This window comes from Spea bombifrons, chromosome 2 (assembly GCF_027358695.1).
Source record: "Spea bombifrons isolate aSpeBom1 chromosome 2, aSpeBom1.2.pri, whole genome shotgun sequence".
NCBI lineage: Eukaryota > Metazoa > Chordata > Amphibia > Anura > Pelobatidae > Spea > Spea bombifrons.
Window position 1 is genome coordinate 97,313,933 of NC_071088.1, and position 17,330 is coordinate 97,331,262.

The window sequence follows — 17,330 nt, forward strand, 5'->3', positions numbered from 1 at the left end:
CCTGTAGACCATTTTGAAACCTACTCAAAAGCTGGTCTTAATATTTCCCACCGACAACTTGAAAAAATACAGAGGCATAAATCCAAACATTGTTGCATAGATGTGTGGTTTGTGAGAATAAATCTTATATTTTTCAGCAATGTTTAGGAAAGTGCTAATGTTTTGTATTTTAGTAAATCAGTTTCATTATAAATGCTGTAGGCCAAAAGAGATTCAAGATCATGCAAACACAACACTCCTTGCCCATGTTTCCATTGTACTGTGCTTTGCAATCTGTTATGTGTAGATTATGTCTACCTGTTCCAGTGGTGAGAAGATTGCCATTTTCCCCTAAACTCTAAGAACTCACTGCCTGCTGCGATTAGTATGCAGCGCTCTCTGGAATGATCTGAGGTGGGAATAATCTGCTGGTCCCACCTTGTGGAGTAATCTGTAGCGCGGTTATTTTTTTCCTGAAGTATCCGATGTAAAATGATGCGCCTGTCTCCTCTCTCTGATCAATTAGTGACGGGTTTATGTTGCTGACCCCTCTGCCTGAAGTAATTTGATATAGAATGTCTATCTGGTCCTTCTCCCTAGGAGATTTCTAAAGTAGTATTAGGATATTTTGTCCTTATGGTTCAAATGGAGAGGACTGTGTATCCGTTTTAAAGTCCCATAACAATGATATTTTTCTCCTTCAGCATAAAATACATTACTTTATACAATAATTTAGGTTAGCATTGGCAGTTAACTAGTGTGTTTCATTTTGTTTCAACTTCCTTTATCTGCAAGCCTGGAGGCAGCCATATTTGTACCTTACATGATATTATGGGTGACTTTGTCTGCTCTCACCACACCTGTGTGATTTTTTTGTGCCAGTGCTAAAAAAGTTTGGGTGATTAAGACTAAGCTGTATTGTTTACTACAGGCAAAGTGATAAGAAGCTAGCCCAATCTACTAGACAAACGCCCTAACATAAAAGCTAGAACAATAATTACAAGTGCCTAACAGGCAACGTATTATGCAAAATCTAGAACTGTTTTAAACTTTTTTTTAATTCTAACACTAGTGAAAAAAGAATGGGGGGAGTTCCTATTTCATTTTCCGTTGCATTTAAACAAATATTTGAAATCAGAAAGATAGAACTAAATCAATGCAGATTTTGTCACCCAAAATACCTAGCCAACAGAAATGTTGTTAGAGCATCTGACCGGACATTAATTAATTAAGATTTGGATATCATCAATTTAGATTATATTTTGTCTCTTTGTTCTTCCCTCAAATCAGACTGTGGACTATATAAACTCATTTTCAGTTAAACCAATACATTCAAAGAACATTATATGATAGTAAACGTGAACTGGTATGAGAAGAACAACTAAAAGTGATGAGAGATTCATTATAAAACCTATAGTCTAATTAAGATTGAACAGTTTAACTGATGTTATAGTCAGTACAGGGAAAATGGTCAAGTGAAGTGTTTCATACTGTGTATTAGGACACAACTTATTTAATACAAATCCCACAAAATGTTCATCCAGTTCCAACAACTCATTTAATAAATTACCAAATGTAACCGTAGTGAAAATAAAAGTGAAGATATAAAAGGACTGGATAAATATCAAAGCTATGGATAACAGCTGGTAACAGCTAGTAAGGAGTTCCGTAGGATAGGTTTAGGATGGGAATAGTTCTGGAGTCGAGAGGATTGTAGAGCAGATGCGGAATTCACGAGTAGAGCAAAAATGGCAGTTAGGAAAGTACTTGGCAGAGACACAGAGAGGTCCCAAATTGCGTAGATCTGTGTACATTATGCTCTGAAGTTGGAATTTTAATGTAACTCATTTCTGTCAGCCAGAAGCACTAAGTTACTGTACTTGCTTCCAGACTCCATCTATAGCTGTTCTCAGCACTGAATATAATGGCCCATGATGCTGACCATACTACATTGCCAACGCTAGAAAATGTAGAAAAGAGGAGATTAGCTTCTTACATGTGTCTCAATTATAGAGACCTTGTATGGAGGTACAGGGAATATTTGGAGAACTTATTGGTTGACTATTTGAGTGCTGCCACCTCATTATCAGGGGTATAAGGCACAGTCCTGCAGAACGTCCAGTGCAAGGGCCTCCCAAGGCTTCTTGATGTTTAATTACCGTATTTGCTCGATTATAAGACGACCCCGATTATAAGATGAGGGTCGAAGCATTTGCTCTGAAAAAAACCTTGTCTTATAATCGAGCAAATACGGTAAGTCTTTTGAAGCTGGCACTAATGGCACCTGCTACCTAATGACTTGTATTCCACAAGGAATTTTTTATAATATCACTGTATATGTATAGTATTTGAGCAAAATTTGAAGGCTGTGTTAATTTGCGCCAGTGTAACCACACACAAGGCAGCATTTTTCTCATATGCAATGCCATAGTTAGAGACTCCGCTATTTAGTTCCAAAACAGGAACATCTAGAAGGAAACCTACTAAACAATGTTATTAAAATAAATGAAAGGCACACAACCATAGAAGCATGACTAAATAAATCAGGATGACAAAAAGGAAAGCCTCCAATGGTTGACACTGTAGAAATATGAAAACAATGGTAATAATGCAATGTTTCCTAGAATAATACCATAGATAGTACTAGATTGTAAGATCGTAAGAGCAGGGCCCTCTTCTCCTTTACATCAGTTTGTTATTGTATGTGTTATTGTGTTTGTTTATAAATTCTTCTAATGAATGTAACAGCGCTGGCCGAATTGGCCGGCGCTTTATAAATAAATGCAATGTACTCCAAGGTATACATTAAAGTAAATATTATCGTTAAAATGCATTTCTAGATATTCCACATCTACGGTACTTTTACTTTATTGTCTGTTTAACTCGCTGCGGGTATTGATGTTGGCTAAAACGTAACTTCGGTTGTCAGATGCACTGGTTTCATGAACAAAGTAATTCTCTGGCTGTTAGCTTTACTTTGAGTTTTAGGGTCGATAAATGGAAGAACACTGCCCACTTCTGGCCGATTTTAAAAACTGCACTTTAGTTTTTTTTTAATGCAAACTCATATAATTTCAGAAAAACGATTACCAGAGGTCAAGAATACAGGTGTAGCTTGAGATGACATGATAATTAACAATTAAAACCAATTGGACGAATAGCATTATTTAAGAATTGTCTTACGTTTTATTAATTCCAGTTAAAAACGAGAAAGAACCCCAATTTATCAGTGCTATGTAGCCACAATAATAAGTAGCAAAAGACAGATTAAAAATGAGAATATAGTGGCAACCACGTAAAAGCCAATTAGCAAAATGTATCCAATGTAATGGCTGTTTCCTAATGTTTCACCAGTCCTGGTGCCTATCATTAATGAAAGTTCAGTTTTATTGGATTGTTGTTTTTGGATTTGTTTGTTATTTAGTTCTCTACTTCCTAAGGCATTGGCAGTGGTTGAGATTTTAGAATGTACTATTTCTAAACAAATTTCACAAAACAAATCAGTTTTTGTAGTCATGATTTCTATTGGAGCAGTGTTGTTGATTTTGTTTCTTCTTAGTAGCTACAGCTGGAATTAGTCTTCTTAATTAATGTTGGAATGTGTGCTCATAATTTAAATAACGTTATGTTTGCTTAACCTTTATGAATTACATTTAAGACTGCGTTTAATTTATATAGCAATTTTGGTACTAAAGGGAATGGTGTGAACTTTGTCAGTTTCTGCTGTATACATGTGTAGGTGTCTTTTTTTTTTTTTTTACTTTAAGAGGATAGATAAATGCAGGGCAGGGCTGGACTGGGGATAACGAGGCTGCCCTGGCAATATATGGAATATATGGAACACCCAAATACAGTGAGGGGATTTAAACATGCATGGGGTGGGCATAAAAATTCTACCAATCCTGAATCTAAGAGAAGACTGATTACTGATTAAGGTACATCAGTGCAGGCTAGATGGGCCAAATAGTTCTTATCTGCCATGAAGTTCTATGTTCCACATATTTTTTTTGTTGTTTTTTTTGTTAAGCGAATGAACATTAACACATCTGCAATTGTATCCTTAAGATATACTCGCATTAAAACAACACAGAGGCTTTTCAGTTTCCATGACAACGTATCAATGGCTGTTTTGGGTGGCACAACAATTAAGCATACCTGGGGAAAAAATGTTAAAAAAAATTTTACTTGATTAAAACCAATTATTTTTGGGAAGGGCTTGGGAATTCGGCAGTGCGAAGGATGATGTTTCTAATGCTGCATTTAGTTACAAAGGGGTTACATTGAGCAGAGTTTTGTTGAATAGTGTGAACATTGTTATTTGCATATAATAATCTTATAACCAATCTCCCCAAAACCTGATTATCTATCCATAAGAGGTGGTTCTGTGGGGCACTTATGCGTCATGGGATGGGTGCCACATGGCATCTTGGTGCTTTGGTGGTACATATGCTGTACATCTATCTGGTGCATATTGGAAGCATAGAAAATGTGTGACGTGAAATGCCAGGACATTTGGTATGCGGGGTTGCTAGGCAAGTATTGTGATACTGTGAATATTACTTTAAATATATTCAATCTCTTTGTGGCTAAGCACCATAGATCTTTTCTGTCTGTTCCATAACAGTTGGACTGCCAGATGTTGGGGAAACATAAGTGAGAAACTCACAGGTGCACACCAGTACAGGTCACTAGAGAGTTTTCCAAATACCTACGGTTTCTTTATTCCAGGTGACAGGTAACCTTGTCCTTACCACCTGTTCCGTTTTAAGCTGCATCGTCCTGTGCTGAAGTCATAGTTCATGTTTAACAGGTATAAAAAAAATCGTTAAAATTGTTAAAATATTTTCTATGCATGACATACTGTCATAGAGCACATTAAATATGATTCCTATCAGGTGAGCCATATTGAGCCATATTTATTTTTTTAAAAAATATGGAACAAAATGCAGTACTATTTATTGTGTTTCCATGTTGACTATTTATCACTTTGTAAAGGGATTGGTCCTTATACAGTAAATCTGTCTGACTCCCGTTTAATCCATTCAGTGTCTTTTTGATAAGAGTGATAGTTTGGACGACACAACAGATTTTAGTAGGGTGCGTGCCCATTTGAAGAAGGGATCCTTATGGCCTTAGTACACAATACACAATGCATTTACTAGGTGCCAGAATCTTGTTAATTTGATCAGGGGATAATCCAGCACCTGGGAGAATCTACAAAACACAAAGGTGGACCTTAAAGTGAATTAAGCTTGAGTGTTGGTATAAATTGAAAATGAGTGACTTACCTGCAATGATTGTATAAGAGCTTATCTCTATGTGCCAGCTGTCTCAGAGGTATGCTTTATCCTGACGGATGAAATACACATCCAAACGACATACATTGCTGTAGAGAAACAGCTGTTTCTTGGTATAACATGTTGAGCAGTATCAGAGACAGGTCTAGTCAGAGAACTGTCAGAACCCCTCATGTTTGCTAAGGGCATGATAAAAGTTCTTCATCTTTAGAGTATTCAGTAAAATATTTTTAAAAGTGGGGTTCCTTGCCAACCCAGGTCTTAGAAAGTTAATTGCATCAAAGGCATACACTTTAACTGAAATCAGTGGTAACTAAAACAACTACCAGTAGCCTTCATTCACCAATCACTCTCTTCATCACTCTCTTCATCACCACTCTAGAGGTGGAGAGTATTATATTCCAATCAAAGTTTGAGATAGTAGAAGAGTTGGGATCTCAACTCACCAACTTCACCATGCATTATCAAGAGCAACCCCAACTGAGTTTGGAATTACATAATTAAATCAGTGAGTTTCCTTGAGAAAAAACTCACCTATTTACCTCTTCTTGCAGTGGAAACATGCCAGGCTTAGCCCTTTATTTAGTAAGATGAAGCCACAACAAACTCACTTGTTAATGTCTCACTTGGAATGGGACATTTGGGGTTTCTCTCCTGGCCTAGGACACTGCCTAAGGTAAATACATCACTGGTACATCATGTAAATGATGACCTCTGCTGTGGACTTGTTCTACAGATCAGCTAAGGAACAGTCTAGTTCAAACAATTGTATTTTTATGTTTTAATGCATGCTGAAGTCCATTTTGCATGTTTGCAAATTGGTGTGTGCATTTTTTAGTTACTGGAGTTAGAAAAAAGTTCTCCTCTTTTGTGTATGGAAATCAGGAAGCATTAGTATGTAAACTAATATGTAACTAATCACATAGCAAAATTTCAGTGTTTAGATGGCAATGTTATTGGCTGTTGCTACTCCCATTAATTTGAAGGGGAGTCTTATTGAGCATGCGAAAGAAGACGATTGCCGTATGTCCCCTGTTTTCAGTACAGGCCATTGGGGATGAGTTACATTTTCTAACTCCAGTATGTAAAGAATGCTTCCATATATTAGCATGCAGTGTAAAATGCCATCCAAATGCTTTTAACATTAAAAAAAGGGCTGGAGTTCTCATTTAAAAGTGGTCAGTTTGAAAATACCGATACTGATTCACTTTTGTCAGTGACTATAACCTACACTAAATGCATATTCCTACCAATCAGACACGGTGTGCCTGTCTGGTGATACTGACCTTGCTGGGAAACCTCTTTCATTTGTTTCTCTGTATCTGACAGGGATAACATCTACAAATGCCTTTCCTTGTATATTCTTTGTTTATGCACTTGATTGTACCTTGTCATGTACAGGACTGGACAAGGGCCACTGAAAAGGCAACAGGGGGACCACATTTGCCTCTCTCTTATTCTAACAACACTACAGAATCTACCATGCATCCTTTGAATCTGGTAGATACTTTTGCAGCACAGCATCCTTATCAGACAGGTGAATTCTATCACATTTACAGAGGAAAGTGGTATAGTATAGTATAGTATAGTATAGTAGGTTGAAAAAAGGGAATTAGTGATATTGAGAATATTGAGCTGCACGGGATTAAAAAATAATAGTAAAACAAATGGGACAGTAATGTAATCTTTGGCACTCTAGAGGTTGTGTACTATAATCTCTGTTATGCATGTGCAAGTATTATAGCATATCCTGCATCAGTATACAGTACAGTACAGCCATATATAGGATACAGTGCAGATCATAGTGGGCATAAGCACATAGTAAACATGACATATGTTATACAGCATAAATCCTATTACTATATCGACAGTGGTACAGCTTGACTCCAATCATTATATATCCAAACACTGATGGTAGTACTTCTCAACTCCCATCATTACATTGTAAGCCAGACACTAAGGGTGGTACATCATAACTCCCATCATTATATACTGAGCCTGATGGTGGTACAGTATGACTCCCATCAATATATACTGAGCCTGACAGCTCCCATCATTATATAATGATCCAGACACAGACTGTGGTATAGCATGACTCCTATCATTGCATAGTGATCTAGACACAGACTGTGGTACAACATGACTCATATTATTACATAGTGATCCAGACACTAACAGGGTAACAGCATAACTCCTATCATTATAGAGTAAGCCACATACACATGGTACAGTATAAGCCCTATAGCAAGCCAGGCACAAATCTATTCAGATTGAGAAGTTATGGTGCACTGATAGCAGTGCACCATAACTTCCATCACTATATACTAATACTGTTCCACCATCTGTGCCTGGTTAAGTATATAGTGATGGGAGTTATGGTGTACTACTGTCAATGTCTGGCTCATTATATAGTGATAGGAGTTATCCTGCACCACCATCTGTGTCTGGCAACAATTATCCTACTCCTACAATTTAATAGCTAGTAAGACATAAATGGTGGCACATCATAACTACCATCACTACATTCTGAACCAGGCACTGATGGTGATCAATACACTGGCCAAGGCCTCATGAAGCACTTACTTAAAATAGCGGAAGAGGGTGTTTGCAAAGGCTCCCTCCTTTTGAGGAAAAAAACCATCCATGCATTTCAGCTACAGCTTTACTAAGCCAAAGACACTCTGTAAAGCTTGTTGGAGGGCCATCGCCACTGAAGAGATCAACTGACGGCGGTGGCGACCAGAGGAGAGAGAAGCATCAGCCAGGAAACACACAGGGACAAAATTTTGCTAGGACAATCCCAGCAAAATTGGGACAGTTGGCAGGTATGCATTAATGAGAAGTACATTAAATGCCACCACAAGAAGGAAAATATACTATAAGGCATATAAATCTGACCCTGCTCATTCTCTTGTTCAAAAACATGCGTATGAAGCTCAGCAATACACAACATTTCTTCGAAAATCACATGGGTAGCTATGATATTATTTAATCAAGAATTAAGTCATATTCTGCTATGATTGCTATTTGAATTCTTCACCATTTCGTTTTATTTCTATCATAGTCTTCATTTCTTAGCCATTGTCCTTTAAGAAGGCCTGTCTTTAATTGGTACCATGTGTATTTAGTTCTGCATGCTCCTGGATGGAAAGTATGTGCCATTATACATGATTGCCAGCATTAAGAATCAGTTTTCTGGGACAGCGGTCCTTTGGCAGTCTCATTGAAACATGTCAAAATGTGCTGTCAGTGTGTGTAGGCTGTGAAGCTTGCAGCCAACAAAAACTTGCACAGTACAGAAAAAAACTGCACCTGTGCAGCAGTATAAGCAGTATCGAACCAGAATAATAAGGTCATAACAGATTAAACATTATGGGGATGCTTATATTTCTCAAATGTATCTCATTTTACCATGTAACACATGGGAACATGTATACAAACATACACTTTTTTTCTTAATTCTTTATTAATGATTCAATAAATAGAATACACACTATGCATAATATAGGATATTAAACCAACATTAAAACTAAAAACAGTGAATATACACTCACTGGCCACTTTATTAGGTACACCTTGATATTATTGGGTTGGACCTCTTTTTGCCTTCAGAACTGCCTTCATTCTTTGTGGCATACTTTCTACAAGGTGCTGTAAACATTCCTCAGTGATTTTGGTCCATATGGACATGATGGCATCACGCAGTTGCTGCAGATTTGTCGACTGCACATACGTGATGCAAATCTCCCGTTCCACCACATCCCAAAGGTGCTCTATTGGATTGAGATCTGGTGACTGTGGAGGCCATTGGAGTACAGTGAACTCATTGTCATGTTCAAGAAACCAGTTTGAGATGAAGTGAGCTTTGTGACATGGTGCATTATCCTGCTTGAAGTAGCCATCAGAAGATGGGTACACTGTGGTCATAAAGGGATGGGCATGGCCAGCAACAATATTCTAGTAGGCTGTAACATTTAAACAATGCTCAGTTGGTACTAAGGGGCCCAAAGTGTGCCAAGAAAGTGTCTCCCACATCATTACACCACCACCACCAGCCTGAATCATTGATACAATGCAGGATGGAACCATGCTTTCATGTTGTTTATGCCAAAGTCTGACCCTGCTATCTCAATGTCTCAGCTGGAATTGATAATCATCAGACCAGGCTTCCAATTTTGGTGAGCCTGCACAGTTTGTAGCCTCAGTTTCCTATTCTTAGCTGACAGGAGTTGCACCCAGTGTGGTCGTTCAGAGATGGTATTTGGCATACATTGGTTGTAACGAGTGGTTATTTGAGTTACTGTTGCCTTTCTGTCATCTCGAACTAGTCTGCCCATTCTCCTCTGTACTCTAACATCAACAAGGCATTTTCATCCACACATCTGCCGCTCACTGGATATTTTCTCTTTTTGTGATCATTCTCTGTAAACCCTAGAGATGGTTGTGCATGAAAATCCCAGTAGATCAGCAGTTTCTGAAATACTCAGACCAGCCCGTCTGGCACCAACAAACATGCCACATTCAAAGTCACTTAAACCCCCTTTCTTCATCATTCTGATGCTCGGTTTGAACTTCAGCAAGTTGTCTTGACCACGTCCACGTGCCCAAATGCATTGAGTTGCTGCCATATGATTGACTGATTAGCTATTTGTGCTACTTTCAGTCAAGTAACAAAGAGGTCTACATGGAAGGTATCCAAATTGAAGGTTTTGGTTTGAAAACCAACTTTACCCAGTCTTTCAGGTGCCTGGAGTTTCAATCTGCAGCTGTGTTTCAAAGACATTGTATGTACTGTCTGTGTTGTATGTAATATGCCTTGATCCAAACAGTGTTTTTTTTTCCAAAATGTAGCTATTGTCTTTGATTTCATCCTACCCAATTTTTGTGTTGAACTGCGCATATGTGGTCCATTTTCAGCAATATGCATTAATTTATTGTGATCATTGTCCTTGGCAAAATGTTAGGACAAAAGGCCCGACCTAGATGAGTTTCATCAATTTTGTGAAATACCTTGGGGCTGATATTAGGCCAAAATATAGGCAGGTGAACCGATATTTAAGGAAAGTCTGATGGAGGAGAGGATACCTGTACTTTCAAATGTCTTCTTTCATCATCCAGTCGCCTGGAAGGAGTAAATCTTTTTAAACAATGCATTACTTCCATCGGAAAGTGATAGCAATCAAATTTGTTTTATTCGCTTAGATTTATGACCGGTTGATAACTGGCATCTTTCTATTTTACAAGAAAAAGATCGCTGACAAACCCTGGGGAACAATACTGAACAGGAATGATTGCCCTTTTATTCAATATAAATCCTTTACCTCTTTGTCTATCAAATTTACATCTGCTGAATGGAGAATAAAGAGGTTGAGGCAGAGTTGATTTATGAGAAATGGCAAAGAATTCTATGGCATAACCCTGAATCATTTAAAACAGGGGCGTAACTAGAAACCTCAGGGCCCCGGTGCGAGAATCTGTTAAGGGCCCCTGCGACCCCGGTAGTTCCGCCACTGATTTAAAGTATCCAGAGATCTGTTGAAATTTGGATCCATTGATGGAAAAATGGGTCTGCCGCCCACCTTTTCCAAGGAAAAAAGAAATGCTTTGAATCTTACTTGAGAAAGACTTGGATTTTGGGTATCCTCTGTCCCCTTTGACCTTTCCACAAACTCTATGTTTCTTTGTAAATTGTTAAGGTGATGAGTAATTTCTGGAGCCTCTGTCCAAAGCTGGGATATGTGATACTGAACGGCCGGAAAACCAGCTCCGACTTACTGCAAAACTTGGTAGGACTATGATAATGTTTTCAAAGTTTGTTGTGAACACTTGAAATTAGCATTGCAGAATTGTCGAGTTGTAAAAATCACCATGGCAAGTGTTATCACGCAGATGTTTTTCTTCCCCTCTCAGCCTGGGTATCCGACTCCCACCTCGTACGTTATATAAGCGAGATGTGAAATAAGCACGTGGGAGTGCGGAATAAATTAGCAGACTACTTGTACTAATGTGAAATGCTCAGTCTTTGTTACCATGAGCGTTAAGTGTATACAAGCTAGAAAAAAAACGCAGCAGGGTTGTAAGTAAAGATAAGTATTGTGCTATCGTAAGTAATGTACGATTTAAAGGAGCTCTTCAGAAGTGTTAAGATTAATATAAGATCTTTTGGAAAATATCAGAGTACACTGAAGTGAATTGAAGGAAACAATTAGGGAAATCTATGTTCCCCGCGTATGCCTCTTAATTAGTGTTTGCGAGATTTCCGCATAATCTCACATATACAATGTGCCTATTTTCACTCTGCACACATGAAGTTGGCAAACCGCTTGAAATAAAAAAAAAATAGATCACTAATAAAACACAGTCCTTGATCTTGTCTTAGATTCCCAGTAGCGTTATCCCATGCATGTTTTACTTCCCTTGCTGTATTTCCTTTTACCACCTCTGCTGGGAGGCTGTTCCATTATCTGCCACACTTCCTTACATAGGTAGTGAGATGGATTCCTTTATAGTCTTAGAAGTATGTTAATTGTATTGATGTAGTCAAATCAAATTCTTTTAAGGTACTCTGTGCAATTTCTGATATTCATGTGCTATGTATATAAAATAAATGATGACGTTTGGACTCTTCGCAATATTTTTTAACCCCTTAATGACAAAGCCCGTATATGTAAGGGCTCAAAATGCATTGTTTTCAATGGGTTTGGGGCCTGCCCATTGTCCTTAAGGGGTTAATGTCCAGAGGGCAGCTGCTTGTATGATTGTAGTAATAATAATTGTAAGTAATAATAAAAACAGTGGCATTATGCATTAATCATGAAAGTAGATGATACATTGTTTCCGATTAAAATAATAAATGAAATACTAAATAAAGGATAATCATTAAAGTTTAGAGCACTTTTGATGGTTATCTTAGGGTTTATGCGAATAGTGGAATACTATATAAGGAAAATAATGTCCCTTAAGGGTAAGTGGCTAGCAGTAATTGGCATTTGATTTCATATTTATGTTTATTCTCTGTAGCTATAATAATAATAATAATAATAATACTAATAACAATAACAAGAAGAAGAATATAATCTCAAAAGTATGTATGTAAAGGGCTGGAACTAGGGCTGTGGATATCTACTACTTCACTACCCTTGAATGTATTTTGGCTACTGAGCTGTTTTACTCATTTGTTGAGATCATTGTGATTAATAGTGGCAAGGATCCTCTTTTCTATTTTCTCTAGTAAAATGGAACATTGGACAAACTTGTGAAGCAACCTCCCAAAAAAGCTCCAATCTCAATATCTTAAGTGCGCACAAATACTGACTTTTTTGCATGCGTTACTTTACTGAGGGGGTGGTAGATACGTGTAACAGCCCTCCAGCAGAAGTGGTAAATGCTAGTGGTATAGGCATCCATGGTATAGGCATATGACTAATCTGAATCTACAGGACAGGGCTGCTGTCAATTTCTGTTTCCATTTTATTGACTCCTATCTCAACGGAATTAATGTAAACATCTTACATGTTCACATAAACAATTTGCAGGACACTAGTCCTTCTGAGACCTGAATTTCTCCTCTTTTAGAGTCCGTACACATATGAATGTTTCATAAATATCATAATTATTATTATTATTACTACTACTACATTGAACTATATTTAGAAATGCATAGTAATGTGCTTGTAATGTAACATAAGGAATATAACTATCTAAACTCTTTTAAGGCTGCATATTTAGTTTTTGTGTTTTTATATCAGAGTTATTGAATCTCATACAGATGTACGTTGCATTTCATTATTGGCCTAGCACTCGAAGGGTTAAGCACGACTGTGACATGATAGAAGTGTTTCATTTATGTTTTGTGGTAATATATGTTGAGACAGCAGATGGCTCTCTTGAGTTTTCTTTGAAATATAACAGAATTTACCAGAATTGCAAAGTTTGTTATAAAAAAAAAAGGGAGGTTTCTTTTATATCAAGTTTTAATTACAACCCTAATGTATTACCAGTTTAACAGCAATTTAAGACATTGTTAAGGGTATGAAAATAAACATACCGTATGTTGCATGTGCCACGTTGAAGAGTTATTGGTAAAACATTTTTACAATGAAAAGTAATAATTGTGTTTAATATTTAAACAACAATATGCTTTCTGCTTCACCACTTACTGTGTAATTGTAATGTAGAAATAAGCTCTGAACTGTCCTTGGTCCTGAACTTATTCCATTCGCGTGCAATACACATAGGGATATACAGTACATCTTAGATGGGTAGCCATACAACTATCCACCAACATTACTGTGAATTATGTTTTATATATATATATATATATATATATATATATATATATATATATATATAAGCATTCTCTTTTTTTTGAAACAGTATTACCCACTTCTAATGTCTTAGAATAGCTCATTATGTCTTATAAATGCATGAAACATCCCATGGCACTCCAACAGTTAATGTAGACAGAAAGAAATGTATTTCTAGACTTCACAGACATCATTTACAAAAGGAAAATACTTTTGCTCCATTTTGCCTGTCTTTATTCGCAATTTACCTGGCAATTAGTAGAAATTATGAACACTATTCTCATTCTTCAAACAGATGTGGGCATTGGCAGGATATCTCAGCACTGTAACAACTGGCAACACTACAAAAAAGTAAATTGCACTGAAAACAAATATTTGGCCAACATTCTGATATAATGATATCCTTAACACTAAATCGTAGTTGCATTTATCCCTTGCCGATGACGCAATATTGGTACCTAGTTTCTAATCAGTTTTCTGCTGCTCCCAAGTTGTTATTAAAATCTACTTACTTATCCAACCAGCTGGTAGGTACAGAGCGGGGAAGGGGAGATATTAAAGGAGCGGATCTTATTGTATGGATTTTTGGGGTGTATGTGTCTGTGATGTGTTACTTTGTATTGTATTCCATGTCACATAACTGTCACCCCTCTAACATGAAGTTGCATGGACCTAACATAGTAGTAGAACAGTTCACTTATTATTTAAGTAGACGGGTTTGATATTAGTCCTTTCTCGTTAGCTTGGAGATCAGCCTGTGTTCTGCGTGGGAGAATTCCGAGTGCACACAGTGTACATGAAGTCTCTGTTTTTTGTTTTTCTTTTTTTTCTTAATAACACTACAAACTACTCTTATTCCACTTTAAGTATACATCACATTGTTGCTTATCATGCGTATTCTTTCTAAGTAGGGGGAAAAACATTTGTTTTTTTCATTTCTCCACATCTTGGCTTCCTTTCTTTTGCTACGGCACCTATTTGTAATTCACACATTCATCACAGCGGAACATGTAAATAGGGCAAGAGAAAGGGAAGGGAGGGATAGCTGGGATTCTGAAATTGCACATAGATTGATGATGAACTCTTATAGTCAAATTGTTTGTGTGGGTAATTTTTCACATTTATGGCTCTGTAGGAAAATCTTGTCCCCCCCTGCGTGTGACTGTGTAAGACAGACGTGTCTAGGGATGGCACTCCTTCGCATTTGATCTGCTAAATTCACTAGATTTGCTCTTGCCGCCGTTGTCGGGTGATTCACATACATGTCGCCTTCTATCCAAAGTGACTTTCCTCTGTTAACCCTGTGAGTGTCACAGGACACTGGCATCCAGAGTGTTCATTTACATTAGCATTGCTTGCTTTGTGCTAGCCTGTATAGAGCTGAAACTCAAACGCTGTGCTTCTGCCTCAAAGCCTATTTGTCCTTAGCCTGTTTTGCATCTCTCTTCTACATCAGTTCACCGTCACAGAAGAAAAAGTCAATATAACTTGCATGTACCAGAGAGGATGTAACTTTCTCGTTGCTAGCTGAAGATAGGGGCTTGGTTCAAGCTACCGTGGACACTTATTTCTGAAGATGAAAAGGGAACAAAAAACATAGGAGGAGGCTTGGCTTCTGCTGGAATTAGCTTCGTCTATTACTGTGAGCTGTAAAATCAAGCCAGCCAGAAGATTGCAGTTAAGCGTGCTTAATTTCTGGGGAGAGAGGCATTGCAATCAAGAACACCAACAGAGAAGGAGGCTTGGATCTGTTATGAACTAGCAATTTCTCAAGAAAATTGCACAAAGCTGTGCTTTATATATTTTTCTCCTGTTTTTTTTTTTTAAGAAAGGGGAGGAGAGAGAGGGGGAGAAATGATTTGATTAGAGAGCGTGCAGAAAAGAAGATTGCCTCCTGATGCAGATTCCTCGTGCAATTCTCCTTAGCGTCTGAAATAAGAGAGGATTGAGTAGTGTGGTCTCACAGTGATGCGGGAAAGCAGCAGTTCAAGGCTGTTGATTCGGATGCTCTCGCTTTTGTTTACCTGCTGCCCAGAACTATGCGAATGCCAAAGGGAAGCTAGCCTCTTCACTCTTTTTTCCTCCTCCTCCTCCTCCTCCTGCAGCTGCTTTATCCTCTCTGTAACTGTCTTCATCCTGTTTTTTTAGCTTACTTGAAAAAGGCAAGCAGTGACTGTCTAGTGTGTGGGTGGCACTGAGGAACCCAGCTATGCCCCCTGTCTGAGCTTTGCCAACCAAGCAAAGATGCCAGTTTCTTCAGTGGAAGAGGTGAGAGAATTCTGCTAAAGAAGTTCTGTTTGGAACATACCAACACTTTTGCTTTGTTTTGTCTCTTCACAAATATGTATCTATAGCTATGTAAATATATAACCGTACATGTACCTTATGGGTACTCAAGCTATATGAATCCATTTACAGGAGTTATCTGTGGGTTGGCACAAATCCGTCTCTTTTTCTTGCGCTTCACCACTGGTGTTTTAAAGAGATCTGGCAAAAGGAGAAGAGGAATGTTTAGCTCTCTCCAGAGGGGCTGAGCCCCCTTGCCTGGTTCTCTGTATCTCCCACAGACTGTTTACCTGGGTTCTTTCTCTCACCTGGTGGGGTGTCCCACCACGACTTTGTTGGTAGCCCCTCCCTCATTGATGAGTTTAGCCCGATAAGGGTACACAGGAGGTGGCATGGCAGCAGCTATTGCAAGTGGACTGATCCGTCAAAAACGGCAAGCAAGGGAGCAACACTTGGACCGGCCTTCCGCCAGCAAGAGGCGCAGTAGTCCCAACAAAAACCGAGGCCTTTGTAATGGCAATCTGGTGGATATCTTCTCCAAAGTGCGAATTTTTGGCCTCAGGAAAAGAAGGCTCAGACGGCAAGGTTGGTTGCTCTGTGTCCGTGGGGAGTGTTTTTAATTCATTGTATCGTTTCTTTCGTTGTCTCTCTCTCTCTTGGTTCTAATGTGGATGTGCCCATTGGCAATTTCTGTACAATCATTACTCTTTGTGATCCTCCGTGTTGTGTTACACTGTTTTTACCTTGCCGTTTCTTTGTCCGTATGTTGCACCAAACAATTCCGTTGCCTGTGATTACTTTTCAAGCCATTGGAAATCGCAGTGTTTAATGTAGCATACATGCAATGTTGCTATGATGATTAACCGTTTCATGGTATTGCAAGCTCACATGCAAAGGGTTAATTCCAGCTCCTTAAAGAGTCTCTGTTGAGAGCAGGAACTTCCGATAGTGGCCAAGATAACAATTTAATAAAAGGATTCATGGGCGAGATAGAAAAGTCCTAAAATCCCACTGTAGTTCGTTCTTAAAAATATGAAAACGTTTTTACAAACCAACAACCTTGGTTTTGTAATTAATTGCATTACGTGCATTAATGACATGTTTTTATTTATCTTTTTAACTATCCTGTACATAGCAGGAAACACTTGTAAATATTAAATTACCAAACCTACCAGCATGATGAACACAGCCAAGCCTGTGGAAATAACAGAGATCATATATACTTTTGCCACATGTCTATGCAAATAGAAACCAAACCACCATAAGGAAAACATCTACTAACTACTCACCATCACTAAAATTATACCAGTGAGACTTTTATATATATTAACAGCCAGGACTCATGATAAAACCCAAACATTTTAAAAAAATAATGATCTGCAGAAGTTTAAACAGAACCTTTACTAATATAAATCTATTTGTAATAATTGCCACTATTTTTTAAAGAAGTGAACTATCACAT

General features: G+C 38.0%; 1 protein-coding gene across 2 annotated transcripts in view; it reads left to right on the plus strand.

Moving 5' to 3' along the window:
- Positions 1-17,330, plus strand: part of FGF14 (fibroblast growth factor 14) — a 231,816-nt gene that overhangs the window by 130,988 nt on the left and 83,498 nt on the right. The window contains exon 1 of one of the 2 annotated variants that reach the window (XM_053455319.1): positions 14,578-16,453. The exons of the other annotated variant lie outside the window; for it this stretch is intronic. Within the exon in view, the coding sequence (XP_053311294.1) occupies positions 16,261-16,453 (193 nt within the window). The 5' untranslated portion in view covers positions 14,578-16,260. Of the gene's footprint in view, positions 1-14,577; positions 16,454-17,330 lie in introns of those variants that run through there. 2 annotated transcript variants of the gene reach the window in all.